The following is a 26,066-nucleotide window of genomic DNA, read 5'->3' as shown; positions in this document are numbered from 1 at the left end:
GACTCGATCCCAGGACCCCGGGATCATGACCTGAGCCGAAGGCAGATGTTCACCGACTGAGCCCCCCTGAATGTTTTCAATTCTTGAGCGGAACTGCTGGGCCACATGGCCCTTTTGTGTTTAACTGGTTGAGGGACCACCCCCTCCAGTGTTTGAGAATTTGCTTTGGAGACCCCCTGGCCTCTGGCGTGGGTGGCTTGTTTCCCAAAGCTTTGCCGTCGGTGCGCTAAGAGCAAGTTGGTGATCCCCTAACGGACACATGCACCATGACATACGGACAACTGTCATTTATTTAACCCCTGGGTAGGGCTGGTAAGGTCCTCTGTGTCAGGACAGAGAGGTCATGACATCTCCAGCATGACATCCCGGGCCTGGGAGTCGCTTCATTTCTCCTCCTGGCCCATCAGCCAGCTGGGCCTGTGGAGGCCCCTGCCCACATCGCCGTCCACCGAGGGTCATCCTGAAGGTGGACAGCTCTGGCAACTGTCCTGGGTCAGCGCTACGGGGGGCTCAGTCAGTGAAGCATCTGCCTTCAGCTCAGGTCCTGATCCCAGGGTCCTGGGATCGAGTCCTGCATCCTCAGCGGGAAGTCTGTTTCTCCCTCTGCCTCTGCCCCTTCCCCTGATCGTGCACACTCTCTCTCTCTCTGACAAATAAATAATAAAAAAAAAAAAGCTACAGGTGCTAAGAGATGATATGTTTGAGGAGCAGACGAGGGGAACGATCATTCAAAGGGAAACTCAAGTCAGAGAAGCAAAAGGGACCTGAGGCCGGGTACCAGGCTCTGCTGACGTTGTTTTCAGGGTGTTGGGTAGCGATCTTGCCTTTTGGTCGCTGTGTGGCTTCTTCCATTTTGCTTGAAGTCATACCTGATTTTGAGTAAACCGTGGAAGGAGGATTGCTGACATTTCTCATGTTGGAAAGAGAGCCTTCTAGCTTTGGGGACATTGCCTTTCCCTTTTAAGTGCGCCTTTTTGGAGGAAATGCCCTCTACCCAAGCACTTCAGTGTTCCCAGTGAAAAGGACTTGCAGTTTTGCCATCCAAAAGACAGGCTTGCCTTGCATGGCCCCCTGGCCTCATTGTGCCCGTGACAGCCCATTCCCACAGGCTCCCCTGGCACTGGGATGGGGTTGGGGGGGCAGGGACCCAGAAGGAGAGATCTCTGCAGCTGCAGGCCGCTCCTGCTGTGGTCTTGAGTGCTGGCCAGCGCTAGGAATTTCTAACTAACGTCTCCCAGCTCTTTGCAAATATATCCTGCAGGTGAGAGGGACAGGCGATCCCTAGGGCAGTTGAGGGAGAAATAAAGCTCCTCAAGCCATTCTGGAAACATTTAAACTGGGCAGGTGGGCTTTTCACTGTCACGCTGCCCTTCGACCTCTCCCACACTGTCTTGCGAAGGTGCCCGTGTTCAGTTGAATGAGCTGAACTCGGGAGGCCTCCCACACCCACAGGGCCGTCTTTGGCCATTGTTTGTCTTCACTCCTAGGAATGCAAGGGAGTTTCCAGCACCACCGTGTATGCCTCTATGACACAGCCCTTCATTCTTCTGCGGTTGTATAAAGATAAATAAATAGCTTCAGGGCTTTGCCTTCTTGTGGCTCAGGTGGAAGACAAAGGTCACGTTCTCGGAGGTTTCCATCAACTCCTCAGGGCCGGAGTTCGCCACCTTGGCTGCACACAGCAGCCACCTGGGAACGTGCTTCCTCCTCCAGACGGCCCGCGTGGGTTGACCTGGGCTGCGATCGGCGCGTTGGAATTATTTTAAACGCTCCCCCCCACATGTGGAACTCCGATGGGAGTCCGGGCTCGAGACCCACCTTTGTGCTCAGCGTGGTCATGAATTGGGGCCACCGGGAAGTTATTAAAAAATGCTCTGGGCTGCACTCTTGCGGGTTCTGGCTTCACGGGGGAGGGGTGAGGTCTGCGTGCCAGGACTTTTAATGCAATTCTAATGTGCAGCCAAGTTGGAGGACTGCTGTTCTGTATTTGTGGCTCTGCCTGGGCGTGCACCCCGCTCACGTGGAGGGCTGACGCCCTTGCTCGCTGAGGCAGGAGAGCCCCGCCTGCCTGCCCCCCCGCCCGCAGGTGAGTCGGGTATGACCCGACTTTCCAACCCTGTTGTGGGATTTGGAAACTGGACGGGAGTCCCAAGCCGGGGATCAGGGTGGTGACGCCTGGTCTGGGCTTTATCTTGACAGAGGAGGGGCTGGGACCCCACCTCGTGAGTCTCGGGCTCTTCGTCTGCAGACAAGATCAGACTAGGTTACCCCGAGGGGTCTGCATCACCCTAGCGTAGTGTAAGATACAAGTGGGTTCTGAGTTACCAGTGATCAGTGTATTCACGAACACGTGTATCCTGTCCTTGAACCCAGCGCCGCCCCCTCCCTGGGAATAAAGTGAATTTGCAAAAATGAGAAATGCTGGTGTTTGGGGATGGCAGCAAGGAGGCCTCCCAGGGACACCTGCCCCGCTTTAAGCCTGGGGAGGGGGGCCCTAAGGCCCAGGGTATGAGGTGTCCTGTGGCAGGAGGAAAGGAGACCAATGTGAAGACGTGTGACGCCCAGCAGAGGGGCTGTTGGGGTCACTGGGCGGGACAGGCTCACGACACTCAGCAGAGGAAGAGCTGCTCCCCGACCAACCCTCTGTGGGGACCGCGGAGAGCATGTGACCAGGGCTTGTGGGTGGATGCTCGGGTCACTGGAGGTTTTTGCAGACTCTGTGGTCCTGGGTTGCTGTGTTTTCTGCATCAATTGCAACGTCCTCTGTGACTGAGGTCCCCGTGTCTTGGCTACAGTCTGGGAAGCAGCAAGGAGCAGGTGGGCAGAGCGGGGCAGGGGGAGTGTCTGAACAGTGGGGCTGGGGCTGGGGCTGTGCAGGGGGTGCGGGGGTGTCCAGGGCTCAGCACCCGGGCTCGTTGCCTGCGGGAGGCCCCCAGAAGGAGCCTAAGGCTTGTTGCCCCTTCTCCCCGTGGTCCTTCTCAGAACACGACCCTCCCGGTGGAGGGCTGAGCGCACCTGCTGCTTTAGCCTGAGTCTCTCCTGCCTTCATCTGGTCTCCCGTTTCCCTCTCTCTCCGGATGCGACTTCTTCATTGAAAAGGGAAAACGTGGGCACGGCTGGATAATTAGCCGATTCTTTAATACAGTTCAGAGAATAGGTGTGGAAGTATCTTATTATTCAACTCAGGTGATGTGCAGGCATCTTGCTTTTCTGACTTTAAAAGTGATACATACCGGAGCGCAGACTGCGGTCCTGCGTCGCAGCCACCAAGAATCCTCCGCGCACACTCAACGAGGGGAGGTGCTCTCCCTTGAGCTTCCTGAGCCTCTGCCGTGTGCGAGGCACCGGGAGGCAGATGCTCCCAGGTCTCTCCTGGGGCCAACACGGGGAGAAGCGGGAAATGAACAAAAGTGGGTTCTGGTAGTGACAGGCTGGGACATCACGCTTGGTGACAGAAGCCGGAGAGCAGAGGACGCTCGGTGGATGGTTCCGTTTGTCGAAAACATCTGGACCTGGCAAGATGGGAGTTCGCCAGGGGCAGAGGGAGGGGAACGGGCAGTGGGAGCTGAAAATGCTCTAGAACTAGAAAAAATTGAGTGTCTTGGGAAATTATAGCCAGGTTTTAGTTAGGGTCTCTGTCCTCTGCTGGTAAAAGCACCTGCAGCCCACGTGTCTCTCCTGTCAGGCTCCTCGGGGGACGAGATGCTGGGTGGAAGATTCCGGAAGCTGAGCCTCGGGCAGTATGATAACGATGCTGGGGGGCAGCCATCCTTCTCCAAATGTGGATGGGGAAAGACTGCCAGTGCAGACCAGGCTGCAGGCCTGGCACCTTTCCTGTCTCCAGCAGACGCCAAGGAGGTAGGCACGGCCCCCTGACAGCTGGACCTGCGCCCTTCCTGATCGTGGTCCCATTGCCACCCCGCCTCCCTCCCGTCTTGCAGACGGGGTTCCTCCTGGAAAGGCAGGGGTGTGGTTGGGAGAGCCCAGGTGCTGGAAGTCACGGCATGGCCACTGTGGGCTCCCCTGGGCCTCTGCACCCGGACCACGCGGTGGGGGTAGGTGGGGAGCGTGCAGGTAGCTCACGGGTTCACTGCAGTGGCCGGGGGGACACGGACATTCCCAAAGTCTTGGTCTGCAGGAAGAAGGCAGGAAGAAAGTGGGTCAGCGTGACTGTGGGCCCCCATGGTGGGATCCATGGGGCGTCTTCCAGGTTTTGAATTGGAATACGGTAAGATAGGTTGGAACCCCAACGATGAGCCCGTTCCCGACAGTGTGTTCTTCATTGCTGAGGCGGAAAGTTGGAGCCCAGATTAGCTTAGAAAAGAGATATTTGGACAAATCATTCGGGTCTTTTCTCTGTGCCGTGGTCTCACTGCCTGGGAGCACAGCCCAGGCAGGGATGATTTTGTCCTGTTCTCCACCGGGTGCCCACCTCCCCGGTGCTGCTCTCTGTCTGCCTGGCACCATAGCAGCTGGATGGACCGCAGGGACTCCCTCTTCCTTTGAGCTGTTGAAGCTCTTCCCAGTGGCTGCCAGCGGCTGCACTGTGCACAGGGACCTGGGCCCCTGGCCCCTCGCTGTGCACCAGCCTGGGCCTGTGGCCGCCAGGAGCAGGACTGTGCATGGGGACCCGGCCCCTCTCTGTGTGGCATGGGCCACCTCAGGCCCACTGTCAGGAGGTGGCCTTCACCAGACTCCCTGTGCCAATTCCAGACGGTGGCCGCCGCGTACCCTCCAGACCCCGACGGGATCAGCGGCAGGACCTTCACTCCAACCAAGGGTGGCGCTGACTCCGCCTCTCCCACGCCAGCGTTTCCCGTGTCTCCAGAAACACCGTATGGTAAGCGAGAAGCCAAGCTCACGGTGGACAGTGGCACCCATTTGGAGAGGACGCAGCGACAGAACTTCGCTGTGCTTTCTTTTCCAGTGACGACACCCCCACATTATCCGCCGTTCACCCCGCCCGGGCCGCAGGTGGGCAGCACTGGCGGTCTGTACAGAGGAGCTCATGGTAAGAATCCCTCCTTTCCTCCATTCGGGCGTCTCACGCAGACATGTGTCTGTGGGCACCACATCTCGGACACCTCGAAAGTGAGGAGGACTCTTGCCCGGGAAGTGTGGCCCACTGGGGGTTAACCACAGCCTGTGTCTTGTGGGCGCGCTTCTGTGAATCCCCAGGTCTGCCCAGCGGGCAAGGGGAAGGGTCGTGGATGCTCAGTGTGCAGTGTCTGTGGTTTTCAACTCTTCCTGCCGTTTCTTGTTGCTGGAAGAAGAAGCTGGAATGCCCGCCCCACCCTTTACAGAGGAGCTGGGGCCTGTGGGGTCAGCGAGCTCTCTGCTCTGCGCTTCAGGGCGGCCGGACACCCTGGCCCATGGTCCTGAATCTCCCCAGGGTGGAGACGACCTCTGGGATGGGTCTGTTGCGGCCTTCGCACACTTCCCATCATCGGCATGGTTCTCGAGTGCGCGCAGGCCACAGGAAGGGAAGAGCAACCCAGCAGCAGTGATGGGGCCAGTCTGCACTCCTTCCTGCACACGTCCCCCACTTGCCTTGAGGGTCCAGGACAGCGGACCTCAGGCATGGAGAGGGGGTGGAGCCAAAGCCCTGCATGCATTTTAGAATCTTTCTTCTGTGTGCTTGTAGATTCTCTCTGCTGCTGCTTCTCTGCCCTGGGGAAGGCCCGTGAGGGCTCTGTGAGGGGTCATCAGGCACCCCGCGGAGGTCATAGTGACGACAGCTGGTGCCACGTTCCTTCTTTCCCCAGAGAAAACCAGATCTGTGTGTCACTTACAGGAAGGGCTTTCCTTCTCCCAAAGGTCCCCATTGGCTTTAGGACCATACATGCTTCTCTACACGCAGAGTGGGGAGGCTAAACCGCCCACCTTTCTTGGCAGCGGGGGCCGACACGTAGGCAAGGGGAGGGTGCTGTGGAAGCGTCACACGGGAGACGCCCGTCCCAGCATGTGTCAGCGCAGAGATGCACGCACGACGTCGTGCATCTTCTGCGTTGGAATGGTGTAGGGGGCAGCAAACACACGGCTTCTGCCTCCACTCATCCCTCTCCTCCTCCCTGAGCCGACCACAACTGAGGGCTCATTTCAGCGTATTTAGACCAGCTGTCTGGGAGACATGCTGGTGACAGCTGTGGGACATGAATGATGAGCCCGAGGAAGGAAAATACCGGAGAAAACCTTCAGACTGAGGTGCAGCCCCTGACTTGGCCTCTAAGGTCACTGTGTGGAGGAGCACAGGGGAATATGGAACCTTCCAGAACTTGAGAAAGGCCTGGGAAGCGGAATGAGGTTGGTGTGCTCAGCATGGGTGCCGGCCCACGGCATCGGGGCCGTGGGCAGATGTGGTTGGCGTGTCTGTGTGTGGCGCCCGGGCCTGCACACCCAGCGTGCGTTCGGCGTCAGCGCGGCCAGTGCGCCTTAAGAGGCTTCCCTGTGTAAACACCCATGTGGGAGAAGTAGGGCTCTGATGTCACATAGGAAAGGCGAACACGTTAAAGGCGGAGCTAGTGCATCCTAAGAACACCTGTGAGTCTTCTGGATTTCTAATCTGGCTGTCCCTGATGCCGCTGGTCCATGAAGGGCTCCGAGACGCCCCCAGGGCGCAGACTTCAGAGGTGCTGCAGGCCCGGCAGAACACAAGGGCCCTGCTCGCATGTGGCAGTCCCTCGAGCTGTGTGCACCCTGGGTGGTGACCGCAGGAGCTCACGTGGAGATGACGTTTGCCCCATGGTCTTCACAGCATGATTTCTGTCTCTTGTGGTCACGTTACGGGGGTCGCTGTCCCTGTCGTCCCACTCCCAGGTGGGGAAACGGACACAGAGAGGTTCAGCACATGGCCTGAGCCACACAGTGGGCAGGGGACAAAGCCGGGACTGCACACCGGTCAGCCTCACCCCCCCATCAGGGGCGTTTTTTCCACATTGTCAGGTTAGACAGGGCTCGGTTTGCACTCTTCTCAGCTAAACCAGAAGTGACAGTGACGCAGAAGGTCTTGGCCCAGATTTAAGTCTGCTCATGGAATAACTGTGCTTCTCATAGTTTGGTATGTCAAACAGATGCCAGAACAGCTGAGCAGTGGAGGAAAGAAACATACTGGCCATGGGCCTGGGACCACGGAACCCGGATGGACCACATCCTGGGCTGTGGAACAGACTTTCGCGGAGCAGAGAGAATGGATGCTACGCAGGGAATCCAACCAGAAACCAGTAACAGAAAGGTAACAGGAAAATGTCGAAACATCTGTAAATGAAGCAGCACTCTTGTAAATAATCTGTGGGTCCAAGAGAAAATCACAACAGAAATCACAAGTATACCCAGCTGAATAAAATAAAAGTAAAATATTTTACAAGTGGTGAGATAGATCTGAGAGGAACCTCATGGCAGTAAACATATACATTGGAAAAGGAGAAAATCTGAAACGAAGACTTTGAATGCCTGCTCCCAGAACCTAGAAAAAGAAGAATAACCCAAAGATGGCCAGAAGGAAGAAAATATTAAAAACGTAAGCAGAAATTGCTAAAATTATGAACAAGGAAATAATAGAAAAAAATAAATGAAAAAAGAGCAGGGTCTTGGAGATGATCGAGAGAGTTGGTCAATCTCTCAAAAGACGGACAAAAAATAGGGAAGACACAAATTGCTAATACCAGGAATAAAAGGGGCCCCTCACTGCACACCCTGCAGATAGGAAGAGGACGGCAGCACCACACACAGCGGTTCGCGATGGGCTTGCATTGCGACAACTCGCCCAGTGTGAAGTAGACACTGAATGTCCTGTAGTTAGTGAGGAAATTGATTCATAAGGTACCATTTTCCCCCCAAAGAAATCTCTAGGCCAGGCAGTTTCACTAGAGAATTCAACCAGACATGTAAAGAATTAACACTAATTCTACACAACTCCTTCCAGAATCTAGAAGGGAAAGGAACGCATCCCGGTTCATTCCATGGAGCCAGTGTTACCCTGGTACCCAAACCAGACAAAGACAACAAAAAGGGAATGATAGGTCATTTTCCCTTACAAGCAGACACAAAATTCCATACCCAAATACAAGGAAATAGAACAATAGTGTATTTAAAAACTTTCACACCTTGACCATGTAAGATTTATTGTAGGGATGCAAAGCTCTTTGACTATTTCAAAATCCATCAGTGTCATCCATCATGTTTAGTGGATAAAGAAAAAAAGTTATATGATTTTTTTTATCAATAGATGCAAAAAAATTTTTTTTGAGGGATTCCACATCTGTTCTAACTAAAAACTCCCAGCAAAACAGCACAGAGAGGACGTTCATCAACCTAATAGAAGGGATCTACTGCAACCCTGCAGCTCACACATAATGCTGGAAGTTCTACAGTATTGTCATGAAAGAGAAGGAGATACCAGACCAGAGTGGAAGGAAAGAAATAAAACTGTCCCTTTTTGCAAATTCATGATTTATCCATGTGGAGAATTCCAAGGAATCTACAAAACAAAACAAAACAAAACAAAAAAAACCTTCCAGAACAAATAAGGGACGTCACCTGGTTGTAGGACACAAGAGAGACACACAAAAATCAATTATATTTGTATAGACGAGCCATGAACGTGTACAGACCTAAATTAAATATACAGTGCCATTTATAATAGATCAGAAAAGCAAAATAATAAGGTGTAAACCTAAGAAAACATGCAAGACTCATCTATTGAAAACTCCACAGTGTCCATGGTAGAAATCAAAGATCTAAATAAATGGAGTGGCATACCATGTTCATGGATTGGAAGACCCTGGTGCAGATGTCAGTTCTTCTCAAACTGATGTACAGTTTTAACACAGTTCCCATCAAAATCTCAGCAAGTTTTTTTTTTTTTTAAAGATTTTATTTATTCATTCGACAGAGATAGAGACAGCCAGCGAGAGAGGGAACACAAGCATGGGAAGTGGGAGAGGAAGAAGCAGGCTCATGGCGGAGGAGCCTGATGTGGGGCTCGATCCTAGGACCCTGGGATCACGCCCTGAGCCGAAGGCAGACGCTTAACCGCTGTGCCACCCAGGCGCCCCTCAGCAAGATTTTTTTATACATAGACAAGGAAACTTTAAAGTTTATAAGGAAATGCAAAGGAAGTAGACTAACTACAATAATTTTGAAAAATAATAAAGTGGGAGGCCTGGATTGACTACTTTCCAGACTTTCTAGGTAACCATAGTAATCAGGACTATGTGATGTGGGGCGAGGGATGGACTTAAGACCAGTGAAACAGAATGGGAAACCCAAAAATACACCTACACAATATGGCCCAACTGATTTTTTTTTTTTTTTGAAAATGTGCAAAGCAAGTCAATGAAGGAGAAACCGTCCTTTCAACAAATGGCGCTCACCGTCCAAAGGAAAATGAACATCAACCAAAGTCTTGTATCTTATACTAAAATTAACTTAAAAGAGATCATAGACAAATATAAAACTGTAAAACTTTAGGAAAAACACTGCAGAAAATCTTTGGGATCCAGGCTGCTCGAAAGTGACTAGATTAGTACCCAAAGCGCAATCCATAAAAGGGAATATTGATAAAGTAGGACTTCATCAAAATTGAAAGAATTTTCTCTAGGAAGAACGTGCTAAGAGGTGAAAAGGCAGACTGCAGACGGAGAGAATAGTTTGCACTCTAAATACTCAGCAGTAAAGAAAGAAACAACCCAATCAGAAAGCAGGTAACAGCCAGGAAGAGACCTCTCACTGAACAAGATGGACAGAGGACAGATAAGCACGGGAAAGATGCCCAGCGCCATTACCGCCAGGGAAATGCCAATTAAAACCACAGTGAGAGATCACTATGGACCCAGCAGAACGGGTAAAATAAAAAAATAGTGGTGTCACCAAGTTCTGGTGAGGATGTGGAGAAACTGGAACTCTCCTGTCCTGCTGGTGGGGGTGGGACATGGTGCAGCCTTTCCATGGGAGACCATCTGGCACTTGCTTAAAAAACCTACATATACAGCTGCCTGTGATTCAGCAAAGAGCCCCAAGTTTTTATCCTGGAGAAATAGACCAACACTTGCACCAAAGCCTGTACCCTGGTGTTATGGGGCATCTCTGTATAATTCCTGACCCCTGCGTGTGAATCAGGAATGATCTCTGACTCACAAATTCAGTGTCAGTCCCGCTGGGGGAGACAGTGGGGGTGTGGTTGAAACAGTACTGGCTGCCAGCTGACAAGCTGGGTGGAGTGTCTGGAGCTTTATTGTAACGTGCTGCCTACTTCTGTCCGAGTGTGGAATTTTATATATTGAGGAGTTAAAGTATACATCTGGGAGCCCTCGGTGGTGAGTAAATGTGGGTGCAGTCCACAAGTGTGCCCAGGGCACTCCCACTCACCAGTCCTGTCCTCTTGAAGGGGCAGCGCAGAAGCAGGGACAGTGGGGAGAGCGAACTCCTCCTGGTGGTGTGCTGGTGAGGAGGTCTGGAGTTTGAAGGATTGCAGGGTTCAGTATGCGCTAACTAGGCTATGGGAGAAATCAAAGGTTTCTGACTTTCTTGCTGTGGTCTCAGTCCCATCAGCTCACTGTTAGTGCAACACTTAACTGCATAGAATCTCTCCTGGTGTCTTAAGGCATCAAAGATAATGGGGTGTCGGCTGAGTCCCAATCAACCCAGCGCCTCCAGGTTACTTTCGGGACAACCCACAGGACAGGTGTCAGAGAAAGGGAGGCTGGCACCAGCTGCAGGTGGGAAAGACAGATTTCCTCTGGTCCTGTGGCAGCAGCAGAGACCCCAGAGCAGAGGGACAGGTCAGTGGATGGAAAGTTCCTGAAAGGGATGCCAGGGGGAGGGGGATTCTTGCTAAACTGGCCCAACAGGATTCTTGCTGCAGAAGGGCAGAGGCTGGGCGGGCTGGGTACAGGTGACTTTGCAGAATCCTGGCTAAGACCAGGCCCTCCAGGGAGAGCCAGCCAAGGCCAAGGTCGAGGCCTCCTGGAGAAGAGGCTCCCAGGACCCTGACTCTGGTTTAGTCACAGAGGGAATCTGTCGCAGGTCAGGCCCACCCTGCCCTGTGGCTGGGTGCGGCCCGTGCCCTCTGCTCCCTGGCTCATGTGTCCTTTGTTCTGGTTTCCTCCAGGTCACCTGCCCCCCTAGGTTCAGTGCCAGGTGTCCCTGGAGCCTGCCTGGCCCGCCCCCTGCCATGAGCCCCTCACATCTGCCCCTTACAGAAAGGCCTCTCTGCCCTGAACAGTAGAATAATCAGAAAGCATGCCCGAGCGTGCCCCAGGTGTAGAGGCCAGTACTGGAATGAGAAGCCAAGGTCCGGGGTGGGGGTGGGGGTCAGAGCCCAGGACTGCCCCTCGCCTGACCTGCTCCTGCGTGGGGGGGGGGGGGGCAGTAAGCTTCTCTTTCACTGCGGGTTCCAGGACAGTGAGGGACCTTTAAACACTTACCCACATAATCAGCATTTGAACATGAATTTAAATACTGTTGAATTCTCCCGGAGGTGGTGGTAAGGGAAGGACTGGGGACTGGATGGGGAGGGCAGGTTGGGCCAGGAGCTGAACCCAGGAGGGCGTGCTGCGAGGCTTCCTGACTCAGTGAGCCCCGTGAGGACGGAGACCCGCAGGTGTGACCCACCTGTGACCCGTCTGCATTCCGCCCCGGGAAGCACGGGCATGCGGGAACACCATCCTTAGACTTCTTGGCAATTCCAGATGTGAGACCATGATACTGTGATTTCTGGTAAGAAAGACAGATTTGGTCTCTCTGCCCCTTCCCAGCTCAGAGCTTCCCAAATCCTTTGAATTCCCTAAGTAGAGGAGCAGGAAGGGGTCTCTTGTGATGCTAACGTGGTGATGGAGGGAGGGGCATCTGAGGGGGGGTTGGTTGCCAGGGGAACCGACCACGTGGTTACAGGGTGGGAACTCTCAGCCCCACCCCCTGGCCTTGGGAGGGGAGGAGCTGCAGGTTGAATCAATCACCAATGGCCAATGATTTCATCAATCACGTCCTTGTAATGAAACCTCCATAAATTCCCAAAGGGACAGGGTTAGAGAGCTTCTGGGTTGGTGAGCACACGGAGATGTGGGGACTGTGAGCCCTGAGGGGGCATGGGAGCCCCTCATGGGAGCCCCGCGCCCCCTCCCCAGACCCCGTCCTGGGCGGCTCTTCCTTCTGTCTTTTATAACAAACCAGTGATCTAGGGAGTTAACCCTCTCCTTGAGTTCTGTGAGCCACTCCAGGAACTTCATCCAACCCAGGGAAGGGTCATGGGAACCTCTGGTCTGTGGCTGTTAGCTCAGAACCCAGGTGACAGCCTGGACTTGGGGCTGGTGTGGGGGAGGGTGGTGCTGGGGGACCGACTCTCGACCTGTGGGTCTGACTGTGTCTCTGGGCAGATGGTTTCGGGGTCGAGGGGGATTGTAGGGGCCCAGCCGGCTTGGGAGGGCTGTGTGGTGGGGTGGGGTAAGCCACACACACCGGAACCGGGTGCAGAACCTTTTAAAACCTCAGTAGGAAATGTGCTTCTTCAAGAAAGTTTTAAAGAGTTTCAGTGAAGGGGTGGTTTAATCGCACGCCTTCTTTAGGAAAGAGAGAGAGAAAGATGAAGGTCAGAATATCAGTCTGTCTTTTCTGACCTCAGACTGAGCCTTGATGTTCACCACGTAAGTGGGAAAGAATGAGGGGATGTTTCATCACAGAACTTGTCTCTGATGTACACCAGCTTTGGATTCGATCCGGGAGAGATTCATTTAATTGAGGTGAAATTCACAGAACGTGAAACCCGCAGGGAGCATGAACAGCTCAGTGGTGGTTAGGGCAGCGGTCCCCAGAGGGCCCCACCTCTGTCTGGTTTCACCCCACTGCCCTCAGCGATGGCTTTGCAGGTGGCATTTAGAGACCATGGGGGGGACTTTTGGCGTCAGTGAAAATGATTGACAGGCGATGTTAGTTTCTTGAAAGAGGACGCCTTTACACTTGATACAATTTCCATTTTGTCTTCGTTGTTCTGAGAAGCAGGGCTGGTCCTTCTGGGGCCCTGGCTGTCACGCGAGCAATGTCCCCTCTCCAGTTGAGGGGGCAGCCGTGTGGACCAGGAGGGATTCTGATCCCTGGGCAGGACGGAGCTCATGGGGCTTTGCTAGCCTCGGGGTACAGGGGTGTGCTTGCCATGGTTTCAGATGGGTGATGTTTGCCAGAGGGCATATCCAGGACCTTCTTGTTGAGAGAGGGAGGCGGAGAGAGTACTTGAGCCAATGCTTTATTTTTGTTAAAAAAAAAAAAAAGTTGTCATTCTTCAAAGCTTGACAAACTGTAAAACACTTCTACCAAGCGTCCCCTTTCCTTCCTGTGCCCGACTCTGCTTTTCTTTTGAAATTTTATGAACTTCTGATGAGAATGTTTATAACAGGAATGAAGGCATGTGCTGAATGTGAGCACGCGTGACGTTTGCAGACGCCCCGAATGACTTGGCGTCTTGCCCATCCTGCAGGCAAGCACGTTTGCATAGTCCTGGTAATGTGTTCACCTCGAGGAGTGTGCATGGGACCCGGACAGGAGTACCCATGTCTGTGCACGCCCGTGACACCCGGTGCATGCTGGAGAAGGCCTCCTGGTGACGGTGGACCCCAAGTAACCCGTGTGGATTAGCCACGAGTGCATCGGCCCCTGAGCCCCGGGGCCCCCGATTAGGAAAACGAAGAAAGAAAAGTTGAGTGTTTCGAAACTCTATTTAAAAATAAACATCTCCGGCGGGCTGCTGGAGTCCGTGTGCAGCCCGGCCTGGGAATGAGAGCGTTCATTCACTCGGGTGGAATGCAGCTCTGAAAACACGCCGTGTTGGCCTTCCTCGCGGACACCTCATCCGCAGCAGGCCGGCCTGGAAGTGTCCCCACGTGAGCGGACCGTTTCCCGGCTGCGATGAATGCCGTCCTTTGTGTGCTTGCTTTTGGTTTAGAGGGATCTTTGTTTTTCCCAATTTATTTGAATCTGCTCATTTCCTCCCCCTCTGGCGGACTGTTCTTGAATCTCAGAGTAGAGGTTCTTCTGTGTTTCCCCTGGTGGGGGCGGGGGTTGCGCATCCCCCGATTCTGAGTCCTGCCAGCCAGAGCGCGGGACCAGCCCCAACCCATGGGGGACAGACTTGGGGTCCCAAGCCGCCTCCCTGGCGCTCTGTGGTCTGATTGTGGGACCTCTCAGGACAACTTTTTTTTTTTTTTTAAAGATTTTATTTATTTATTTGACAGAGATAGAGACAGCCAGCGAGAGAGGGAACACAAGCAGGGGGAGTGGGAGAGGAAGAAGCAGGCTCATAGAGGAGGAGCCTGACGTGGGGCTCGATCCTGGAACGCCGGGATCACGCCCTGAGCCGAAGGCAGACGCTTTAACCGCTGTGCCACCCAGGCGCCCCTCTCAGGACAACTTTTATTTTCTTTTAAGTTTTATTTATTTATTTGAGAGAGAGAGAGAGAGAGCACGAGCAGGGGACATGCCATCTGCCTCTCGCCCCTCGTTCCTGGCTGTGCCCCGCACCACCCCGAGCCTTTGGGGGTGTTCACCTGAGCCCCCAGGTTAGGTTGCGTCCCTGACCCAGAGAGTCCCTGACCAAACCTCCCTGATTAAATGAGGAAACACCATCTTGGGTTTAAATGCCATTGTGTTTTAACACGTGTTCACACGCATGTGCAGTGCACGCCTAAATGCATAGTGTGCGTGCATATTCCTGGTTAGGCCTCGATGGAGGGGTCCTTTTCTCTTTGAGCATTCATTACGAGTCGTGCACTCATGTGCGCGTACGTAGAGAAAGAGCGAGTTTATAGAAAACCCAGGAGCCAGGGAGATAAGAATTCAATAGTTTGGAGAATGTTTCGATGCTCCAACAAGGCCCAGCGTGTGCTGGTGGGGGGGCTTGGGGGTGGATTCTGCGTGCCCTCGGGTGCAGGCAGTCCGACCGGGCACTGGAGGACCCTGACGCCGGGCTGCCGTGAAGTCAGAGTATAACAGCTTTGTCTTTGCTCTTCATCCCTTCTCTGCAAAAGCAGATCGTCAGGCTGGATGGGAAGCCGCCCGGATCATGCCTCCCCGGGTGCTGGCGGGCGGGGGATCCCCGAGAAAGCAGGACCCCTGAGGATCCATGTCCTGTGTGTGTCCCGCAGGGCCTTCCCAAGACCCCTTAGTTCCGTGTTTCTAGGCAGAGCCCTTGCTGGAGACCTGCGTGCAGGTCACCAGACTCTCGTCTCTGTGGTCCCGGAGTCCCCTTCGCATTCACAGGAGAAGCTCGCAGTCTGCACAAGTGGCCCCCCCTCGTCCCCACAGCTTTCCTGTGACTCTCCCGAACTTCCGTCCCTGCGTCACGCACTAAGTCCTCACACCCATTCCGCAGATCCCCCAGCCGTCAGCGTTGGATTCGGCTTCACCGGTTGAACCGCAGGCCCCGCCAGGACCTGCTGGGCTGGTGCGGGCTGGCTGAGCCGAGCGTGCAGAGGGAGGGCAGCCGGCCACGTCCACGTTTGATCTGTGACCCCACTGACCTTGGGGTGACCCTGTGGGGGCCCAGCGAGGGTGAGCTCAGGGGTGGCCTCCCGCTGACCCAGGTCCTCTTGCAAGGCGGGGACAGCAGTTTCAGGGGACAGCTTCCTGACTTCTTTGGAGTGCAGCCGCGAGATCTGCACTGTTGCCACCACCGCTGAGCACAGAGGGGAGGCAGGCCGGGCAGACCCATCTCCAGAAGGTTCTTCGGTGTCTGTAGACTCCCACCCGGGGAGTCCCGGTCATGGAATACTTGCACGAAGTTGCACAACAGCAGTGTTTCAGAGAATGTGTCCTGCTTCCCCTCGACCCTCCCGACGGGTGGCCCACGGCCGTCAGCCCGTGGCGTCTGCCGGGCACCACGGGAAGGGCCCACCCTGAGGAGCGCCTTCCTGGGCCTGGCTGCACAACGCTCATCTTCCTTTCTGTTCAGGGAGAGTCAGGCCACGGGAAGGGCCCCGTCCATCCGCCGGCTAAAGCTGTGCTGGGCCGTGGTCAGGCGTTTCCGACAGATGCCTTGCTGTCCCCGCCACAGGCACATAAACAAACTGGAGGAAGTGCCCTGCCCAGACCTGGGGCAGCTGTCCCCGGGCTCTTCCTGGCCAGGAGCTCAGAGAAGTGGGTCCGTGTTGTGAGGGGCTCGTACCTGTCGGCTTCCACCACGGTGATGAGCGGGCCGGAGGGGCACGCTGGGGCTGGGCGGGGGGCGGCTCAGGAAGGCGGGCTGGCAGCTGACCTGTGCGCACACGCGTGGTCCCTCTGGGTGGAGGCCCTGGATAGAGGCCTGCTCTGGATGGAGGCCCCGCTGGGCTGAGAGAAAGAAATGGGCGTCCTGGGAGGGATGTGGCACTTCCTCCTCCAAGGGGGGCTCTAGGGGAAGCAGCCGGATGGGTGCTGGGATTTGAGGGATGAGTGGGTCTGTGCCCGACCCGTGAGGCAGGAGAGGCCAGGTGAGTGCCGACTCCGCGTGCTGTGCTTGATGGGCCTACACCGAGAAACGCACGTCTGCCTCTGGGAGCTTTGGTCCCGAAGGCCACGTGCCTCCTCTGTGCTCTACGGACTCGTTCGGTTTCAGGCCACGAGGGATAGAGCACATACCTCCATCTGACTGTTGGGGATGGTGTTCCGAGTCATGGAAAAATGCAGGGTCATTTGAAATGGGCTTTGAAGAGTGTATAGGAGTTCTTCACCAATTTGTTTTGGGGGGCTGGCCTTTTGGATGGAGAGAACATGAAGAGAGAAAAGGGAAGAGAGGAACGTAATGTTTAGGCCTGCCAGCAGCCTGTTGGTGGAATAGAGTGCCAGCGAGGGGCCCCAGCTAAGAGCTAGAGACTCCGTAAGGCTGTCAAGGCTGTCCAGTGGGGGTGTCCGAGTCAGCTGCATTCAGGAAGACCCCTGGTGGGGGCCCGGTGGGCGCTATGCCCCCATCCAGGGTACCCTGCTAGGTGGGGCAGTGATGACCAGAGACTCGAGTGGGTGGTGGAGGCCTCTTCATTGTGAGCGGTAGATCCCAGGGGCTCTGGTCCACTTTGGGGGAGGTGGTGGAGGAGTAGGTCCTGGGGCAGCAGGCCCCGCTGTGCCGGTTTTGGGGGGGTCCTTCCATTTTCACTGCTCGTCCCCTGGGTGACATTGGCCTCGGGACTGGACCAGAGCTGGGGAGGGTTTCAGCTAGGAGTTTGCAAGAGGTTAAAGCAGGGAGAAGGGAAAAGGACTGGAGAGGAAGCGGACCGCAGTGAGCAGGCGGGGCCGCCGCGTCTGGAGGCACCCACTGGGCAGGCGGCCCGGCCCGCGCGCTACAGTCCCGGATTCTTTCCCTGCCGCGCTCTCCCGCCGCCCTCTGAATGGGCCTCCGCGGAGGTGGCCGCCCCCGTCCCGCCCCGACCCCCCCGGGACGCCGGAACCCAGAGTCGCCCTGCCCCGGGGGTGGGGGACGCTGCTCACTCACAGGGCCGCCTGGGACAGCCTGCTGAGCGCCTTCCGCCTGGCCTACAACTTCCCGGGCCCTTCCATGGACTGAGCGGCGCCCCGCGCTGCCCAGGTAAGCGCCGCGCTCTTGGCCCTGCGTTCCGCCCACAAAGGGGCCCAGGCTGCAACCCGAACTCCCCAGCGGTGGGGGAAGGGGAAGGGGGGAGGGGACGGGGGAGATGCAGAGTCCCAGGGCCAGGGAGCCGGGGAGCCTGGACTTGGGAGGAGGTTGCCTCTCCCCGCGTCCCCTGTCACTTGGCGACAGCCCTCAGGGCCCTAAGACTCTTCGAGAGACGCCCCAGCCCCAGACCCCAGAGGGAGGGCCCCTCCTTCCAGAAGAAAGCCATGCTTTGTCTTTGCGGAGACTCACTGGGGCAGACGAAAGCCTGCTTCACAGATGTGTGGCTTTTGGGAGCCGGGCTGCTTCCCAGCACAGCACATTCTTTTGCTAAAACCAAGAAAGCGCGCCTGCCCCATTCCAGGGCTGTCCCATCCGCCCCAGGGCCCAAGGGAGGTCGGCTGGCCCGGCCACAGAGGCCCCAGGCTGCACCCATGTGCTGCACCCATGTGCTGCACCCATGTGCTGCACCCTGGCTTCCCGGGAGAAGCAGGGCTGTCAGCGAGGGGAAAGCAGGCGCCAGGAGCAACGTGGGGTTTCAGAATGAGGTGTACTGTTGTCCGAGCCACTGTGCGAGCTGCCAGAGGGAGGACGTCTGAAGGAGCCCGGGACTTTAACACAAGACACGGAGTCATGACATAATCTGCTCACGTCATTATGTTGCCCGAGCCTGGCATGGGGAGGAGTGTCTGGGTTCCTCCCTGCGTCTGCCCTCCAGCCTGGCCCAGGTGAGCCTGCAGGGCGTGGGCCGTGCCTGGGACCCAGGGCCCACCTGGGGCCCCTTGCCCATAGGTCGTGTGTGCTCTAGCTGGAAGGATGGGGACGAGGAAGAGGAAGAGACCTCTGCGGTCTCTGGGCGAAAATGAAGCCCGAGCTGGTCAGTGGTCGCCTTCTGGTTCTTTCCGCCTGCGCGTTTGCTGTTCTCCCTCACGGCATGGCCCAAGTCCTCCCGTCCCTACTGGAGACTCGTGTCGGGTCCCGCGTGCCCCGTGGTTTTAACGCAGTTCGTACACAGGAGTCGTTTCCAGTCAATTTCATGTGTGTATCGATAGATGAGAAACCGGGTCGCATGGCAATATTTTTGTGACCCCGGAGGTGAGATTCGAGAGTTTTGGTCCATTGATTCCAGGAGAGAGAGAGAGAGAGGTCATTCCCTCCCTCCGTGGGTGTTGGTGGCCAGGTGGGGTCCCAGGCTGAAGACCTCACAGGCACCTGTGCCTTCTCAACACGGTGGGGGGCAGGGGGACCCCCAGCGCAGGCCCCTCGTCCAGACCAAGCCGCATCCAGTTGTACTTGGGGGGAGGAGGCAGTAGGGTGGGGTGATCTTGCATTTAGGTTCTGACTTTGCAATCTCCCCGATGTGGGGCAGGGTGGCCTCGGGGACAGAACACAGCTTCCCAAGTCGCAGAGATGAGCTGGTCTCCCTTGACCTCGCCATTCAGAAGCTCCGTGTCCCCGTCTACAGCGCAGCGGTGATGGTTTGCACATGGAAACCTTTTCATGAGGATTAAATGCCCACACGTGGCTTAGCCCCGCGCCAGGCATGTGGGGGTCAGTACTCCGTAAAAAGCAGTTGTTACTCTGCTTTCTGTAGTTCTCGTTGTCAAGAAAGTTGGCGTGCTTTGTAAACCAGTTTTGAGAAATCTGATAACAGCCCTGGACGTGCACATCAGCTAGGGTAGTGGTGCTCGGAGGGCAGGATGAAGGCTGGGGCTTGAGGGTGACTCTCAGGTCTAGGCAGGCAGCTTACCCATTCGGGACCACTGGCGGACGCAGCGGCCACTCTGCCTTCTGTCCATCCTATGCTTCAGTGTCCCCTCCTTGTATTCGGAGAAAGCCGTAGAATAACATCTGAGGGCATTAGGCAGCCCAGCTGATTGGAGTCAGGACGGTGGCCAAAGGATGTTTGGTGACAGGCGGAGGTTGGTGGCCCGGCTGGGATTGGTGCAAATTCCTCCCCACTCACTTTGCCTCTGGTCACCTGAGACCTGTCACTGCTGGCCTTCTCCCATGACATAAAGGTATCAGGGTCACAGGAACAGTAAGAGCCAGGGTCCAGACCACCCCTTGCACAGACCACGCCCTTCCTGCTTCTTGTCCACGCCCGCTGATGCTTCCATCCTGCCAGGATGTAAGTTTACGAGCACTGGACGAAGGAATCGGGGAACCAGCGCAGCCTCCCATCCTGCCACTAGCTAGCCGGCTGCTCTCAGCCTGGAACTGTGTTCTCTGTCTGATGTTGGATGGGTGGTTAGTCTCAGGGAGAGCAGGTGGGACAGGTGAGCAGGTGCCAGGTGGACTAGGTAAAGGAAAGTGACATGAGTTTCACAAACTCAGTGGGAGAGAATAGGGTTGGAGGAACCAGGGATGAGCCGGCTTTCCTGGGTGGCCGAGTGTAGACAGAGAAGCTTCTAGAATGGCTTGGAGGTCTTTGACAGCTCTGAGGGGGTAAGAAAAAGGGTCCCCCAAAGACAAGGTTTGGTCCTGGGAGATATGGGTCTTGGAGCCCCTCCTTGTGTGTGTTGTAGACCAAACGTGACACTGTCTGCCATTCCTTGTCCTTCCAGAAGGATGCAGCTGTCTAGCTGCCCTGTCCCCTGTGCTGTTTGTCTGCTTCCTGTCTTCAGCAGACTCGCAGCAGCCAGTGGGCTGGGGGAGTGCAAGCCAGGAATCGTGGTGGTAGAAGGAAAACTCTGGTAATAAAGTTACATGCAAACTGTTGACAATGACACTTGTCTTGTTTACATGAGAAGGTTTGAAAGTTTAATAGGAGACATTTAAAAAGATACAGTAAAGAAAGAGAAAGACCATGTTTCTTGATAGGAAGGTAATGCCATAGAGGTGTCAAATCTTACCAGCCTTGTGTGTGTATTTGATGTAATTCCAATCAAAACACCAACAGGTCTGTTTTAAGGGAACTCGGAAAAGGTGAAGTGATTTTGGAAGTCCTATAGTGAAGGATCTCGGTTAGCTGGGGTACCACTAGCAGAGGGGGACTTGCCAGGGAACCAGTGCACTGAGCGAGCAGGGGCTGGACCAAGGATGGGCCAGTGATTGCTAGGGAGATGGAGGTGCGCAGCGGACTCATAGTGCCTGGAAGTTTGGTTTGAGAAAAGCGGTTGCGGTCTGTGGGAAAGAGGGGCCGCTCTGCAGAGAGAGAGAGCTGAAGAAGTTTCCCACACGGACAAAAGCAAAGTGGGCCCCTTTGTGCCATATGCATGAGTCACGTGCAGGTGCAGCAGGGACCCGAATGTCAAGCAAGTTCTCCATGGAGAGAGGGATGTGTGTGTTTCTCTGTTGGCTGCCCTGGGACAGAGAAACTGTTGGGGCATCAATGCTGCCTCCTTTTGGCCTCTTGGTTTCAGATGAAAAATCTGCCCACATTTGAGTTGGTGTCGCCTGTGCAGGCTGCTTGTAGGATGGACACCTTGTCCCCGGCATTCAGAAGCTTCATCACGATGGGTGGGTTTTCCTGGTGTTTATCCTTTTTGGGGATCATTCAGCTCCTTGAATCAGAGGTTGTGTCCTTGGCCAGCCTGGGGGGTTTTCTGATGTTGTTTCTTCTCACGACCTCCCACTGGCTGTCCCTCTCCTTGTGGGTCTGTGGTGGCAACTGTGGGATCCTCTGTTATTGGCCCACGGGCCCCTGGACTTCTGCTTGTTTACTTCCACTCTGTTTGGCTGTGTGCTCACATGGGGTAAAATGTGAGTCCAGGATCCCCTCTCCATCAGCCCCGCTGCTGCTCACATTTCTTTTCCTGAATCTTCCAGTTCAACGATATCCATTTTTTTTTTTTGGTAACTTTTATGTCTTTGCTGAGATTTGGGTGTTTTTTTCTTTTTTTTTCACTTGTTTCAAGAGAATGCACTGTTGTTTGTTGGAGCATGGTTATGAGCCACTGGAAATCTTTGCCAGACAATTCCAGCACCTGCTTCATGTCGACGTAGTCATCATTCACTGCCCGCTCTCATCCAAGTGACTTTCCTGGTCCTTGTGTGATGAGGGGGCTTTCCGTTTTATCCTGGACTTCCCGAGACCACGTGAGGAGGCTCTGGATATATGTAGTCTGGTCTCCTTTTTGTGGCGGTCAGCGCTCCTGCCCAGGGCCGTTTGCGGCCATGTGGTGTTGATGTTCGCCTTCCCACCAGCCCTGCCGTTCTGTCCCGAGACTGGCTGGGGGTGGAGGGCAGCAGCTTGCCACTGGACCTTGCAGACACCTCCCTGGAGGGGACATCCTAAGGACCTCCTCCCTCCGGGAAGTGGGGGTGTTAGGAAGAATGAACTTTCTGCTTGGCTTTACTAAACCCACCATGTGAGAGTTTCCCTTGGTGTTGGGTTGGTTTGGTCTTTCGGCGAGGTGAGCAGGCTTTTCCCGGAGCTGTTTGGTCTGTGCCAGGTGATAGTTCCGGGACCTGTGGGAGGCAGCAAGGCGACCAGGTCCCTCAGGTCCCGAGTCTCTTAGGCAGCTGCCGTCTGTCCACCTGTCCAGGTCTCCCGTGCTGTGGTTGGGTGGCGCCCTGGGTGGAGTTGTACCTTGAGGCTCTGGGAGGGGTACGCAGCTCCCTCTTGGCTGGAACCACATGTTCCCAGCCTGGCTGTTTTTAGCATTGCTAATTTGGTAAACATGGGCTGTACAAACACCTCCTCTGTGCTGAGACTCGGGAACCCAAGGTGAAGTAGGGACTTGAGTCACGGGTCGGAGAAGCGATCCATGGGCACCTAAAGCATCCCACAGGAGTCAAGCAGATAAATCACGGTCTGAGCAGCAGGGGATTTATTAGGCCTTCCAGAGTCGGATCCTGGGTGGAACGTGAAGCCTTGAGCTTGGGGTGGTGCCGTTTCCTGGCACAGGCGGGGCTGGGCTAGAACGTGGGGAGAGTTTATAATAAAAAGGCTAAAAACAGAAGAATACCTGTGTTCCTTACCAGTGAGGGATCTGCTGAGAGAGAAGGGGAGAGGCGTTCCTACGGCCAGAGCCCCAGGAGGAAAGCAGATGTTTCTAGAAGACACAGAGCCTTATCTTTTATCCCCTGGTCAGGGACCCGTGTGGCACCCAGTGGTCATCGCGGGGGGTGGCTGCGGGGTGCAGACCCCTTGATGACGTGCTGTCCAGAGCACACGCCTTGGGCGGCCTTACGTGGAGAGGGAACAGGGGGGCTCACTGGCTGCAAGGTTGGTCCAACTCTGACCACGCCACGGATACCCTGCTTCTTTGTCCGCCTCTCAGTGCTGCCTTCTCTTCCAGGGCTTTCTGTTCCAGAGAGTTCTGTACTCACGGGGAGGTGCCACGTGGGCTCAGGCACAGGGGTTGTCAGACAAACCGTCGCTGGACCATTAAGACTGAGAAAGTTGTAGTAGAAAACCATGGCGCCCCGTGTATTGAAAGATGTGTGCCGAGTTGAGATTTCTGTGGGGACAGAGACGGGTAGGGAGCTGAGGCCCCGTGGGTCCGTGTCCCCACCTGCAGGATAGCCAGAGCCTGGCATGTGCAGAGCTGCTGTCCACGGGGCATGTGGTGACTCTGGCCACCCTCCGTGCAGCCTCTGCTGGGCCAGGAGGAGCCCCAGGGACCAGAGCAGCCTCTCTTCCCAAGGGAGAGTCTGTAAGGGGGTCTGCAGGGAGGTCCACGGGAGGTCTTTGGGGGAGCTCACGGGAGTCCATGGGGAGTGTGTAGAAGGGTCTGTGGGTGGTCTGCAGTGGCGTCTGCAGGGTGGTCTGTGGGATCCATAGGGGGTCTGCACAGAGGTCCTCAGGGGAGTCTGTGGGGGGATCAGGGGGTGTCCTTAGGGGGTCTGCAGGGGGGCTCTGGGCCGGGCCTCGGGGTGAACCAGGGCGCCTGTGCCGAGGAGAGGCTTGTCGTGGGGTAAGGACCCCTCGGGCCCGGCGTGGATGTTGAACCACCACATATCGTTCCCCCGACTCGCGTGCAGTTCCCGGCCTCCGCGCAGATCCACACATGCCCGCCCACATGCCCCCACAAGTTTATGTTCTCCTTCCTTTAATCATAAGATTTGTTTTTTTCTTTTCAATTTCCCTTTTCTCTTGATTCTTGTCCGTTCCAACCTCAGCCTCCAGTGGGCCCCACTCGGGCACCGGTGCCCAGGGGCCAGGCTGGCTCTCGCTTGCAGCCCCTAGGGCTGCTCGAGCTCCCATCTCCTCGCGTGTAGACGCGGAGAATCCCCTCCTTCCAGGAGGGCCAAGAGGGTCAGAAGTCACGGGGTCCCCGTCAGCTGTGACCGCTCTGTGTAAAGAACGGGACACGAAGCCGCACGCCCGGCCGCCTGGGGAGAACACTGTCTGGGAGCCTCCGGCGAGGGGCCGCGCGCCGGTACTCCGCCGCAGGTTTCCATCTGCCGTGTGTTTGGACAGAAGGAAACGTGCAGTTGGAGCATGTCACTTGTTGACGGGGGGACTCTGACCCTCCAATGGCTGGTTTCCTCCTCCCCCCCACGTCGAGCGGTTTCTTGCATCGCCTCCTGCAGAGGAGTCCTGGGGAGAGGGTCAGACATGCTGCCGCTCTGCCGCGCGGCCACCGCCGTCCAGCCTTGCCTTCTGTGGAGGGAGCGCCTGTCGCAGAGCTGGGGGTGCTCCAAGTCACCTCCTGAAGTGGTCCGTCCCTTGTTGCCTTCGGGGCAATTTTAACACTTTCGTAGTGTTTGCACGTGCGCTACGTGAAGCCCAGCCCCGTTCCGGCTCGGCTGGCACTCCGTGTGCGTGGGGTTGGACACTCCCCAGCAGGGGCGCCAGCGCACGACCAGTGGGGCCCTCGGAGTCCCTGCATGCCCACGAGGCCACCCCTGCGCCTACAACACCAGGGACTGCGTAGTGAAGACCCCTCGTGTGTCGCTGTGACCAGCCTGTCCGTCGGAAATGGTATCAAGTGGGAACCCAAGTGCACACACAGGAGGGAAGGCAGCAGGGTCCAGGGAGCTGCCCTCTCGTCCCCTCGGAGGTTCCCCATGGCCCGCCAGGCTGCTGGGCCACGTGACGAGGATGGGATGGCGGGCGCTGCGGACACTGCCGTCCCCGCGAGGTCGCCCGGAGCCCGTGGGCAGGCGCTCGGCAGTGTTGGCCTGCGCCGCTGGGCATCTACCGGAGGTCTCCTCCCGGGCCGGGCTTCTCCTCCTTCCGTTTATGGTTCCTCATCGCGGATCGTTGTGAGCACCCTTCGCGTCCCCCCGAGAGAGCCCTCCCTATAACCCTGAAGCACACGCAGTCATTCTCGGCCTGCCATTTCCGAAGAGGCGCGTCCCCCTCATGCTGTGGGCTGAATCGTGTCCCTCGCCAGAAGTTCACATGACCCGCAAACCTCAGAATGTGGCTGTATTCAGTGATAGGGCTTTTGCCGACGTGATTAGGGTGGCCCTAGTCCAGCATGACAGAAGTCCTCATAAGTGGAGGAGATGACGTGGACATGCATGGAGGGACAACCACGTGAGGACACAGGGAGGAGATGGCCGTCTGCACACCCAGGAGAGGCCTCCGGAGGGACTGGCCCTGCCACGCGGGGATCTCAGACTTCCAGCCTCCAGGATGTGAGAAGCACATTCCTGCTGTTTAAAGCGCCCATCGGCGGTGTGTGTGGCCCCCCGAGCTGGCTGGTGCACCTGCTGTGTGGGAACACGGGGATCCCGCCCCAGGGAGGCCAGGTCCAGAGTGAAGGGGAGTGTGTTTTGCTGCAGAGCTGAGATTGGGAACCCGGGTGTGGTGCTGGAATCCCATGCAGCAGACGGGGCACGGGAGCTCCTGGCAGGTCCGCTCGGGACAGCACACATTCTGAGCAGTGTTTCGTGAGGAAGTGCCTCACAGATGGTCATTACTAGTAACATATTGATGCTTTCTGAAGAAAGCCTGCTTTTTCCCACAAAAACGTCTTCCACGTCTCTGCTCGTGTTCTGAAGACAACTTCACACCCTCGGCGACGGCAGGAACGCAAAGAGCTGCGTGGTGTTAACTGAGGCCGGGATTTCCCGCGCTGACCTAATGGGGTTCGTGGTCTTGGATCCCGTGGTCTCAGCGGGGGTGTAGGTGTGTTCTACCAGACTTAACACCAGACTTAACGGTTTCTGAAATTAGGGCAGAAACCTCCCATTAGCTGTCTGGGGTCCCAGTTCCCACCTGGGCTGGGGGCATAAAGGAGGCACGTCCCCAAATGCCAGGGGTTCTGGGAGATGAGCGTCCTAGAAGGATGCCTAGGATTTGTGTCCGTCTGATTTTGCACAGGAAATGGGGTTTTCCAGTCACAGCCAAGAGGCAGGTTCGTACCCCGGGCTCCGCGAACGAGACTATGAATCTTCGCAGCGCAGTCGTGCTGGGAGGAAGCTGTCCTGCTGGTTGGAGGCTCCTCGGGGGCCATGTGTCATCGGTGGTCTTCACCGGGCTAAAGGGGCCTTTCCTCAGAAGGTCCATGGCAGAGTTGAGCGCAAAGCCTGTGTGCGTTTCCAGAGTAAAGCCTGATTGGCTGGGGATTGTGCCCGAGGC

The 26,066-nt window shown here is 56.1% G+C and overlaps 1 protein-coding gene across 11 annotated transcripts in view; it reads left to right on the top strand.

The window, feature by feature from the left end:
* The window catches only part of TNS3 (tensin 3), a 214,623-nt gene that overhangs the window by 154,870 nt on the left and 33,687 nt on the right, over positions 1–26,066 (top strand). For all 11 annotated transcript variants that reach the window (XM_045793589.2, XM_045793582.2, XM_045793581.2 and 8 more), the window contains 3 exons: positions 3,686–3,858; positions 4,714–4,840; positions 4,928–5,011. In XM_045793589.2, the coding sequence (XP_045649545.2) occupies positions 3,686–3,858; positions 4,714–4,840; positions 4,928–5,011 (384 nt within the window). The remainder of the gene's footprint in view (positions 1–3,685; positions 3,859–4,713; positions 4,841–4,927; positions 5,012–26,066) is intronic.

This window comes from Ursus americanus, chromosome 3, assembly GCF_024610735.1.
Source record: "Ursus americanus isolate L20-20 chromosome 3, mUrsAme1.1.p, whole genome shotgun sequence".
Taxonomy (NCBI): Eukaryota; Metazoa; Chordata; class Mammalia; order Carnivora; family Ursidae; genus Ursus; species Ursus americanus.
This window is presented reverse-complemented; position numbering and strand designations above follow the sequence as displayed.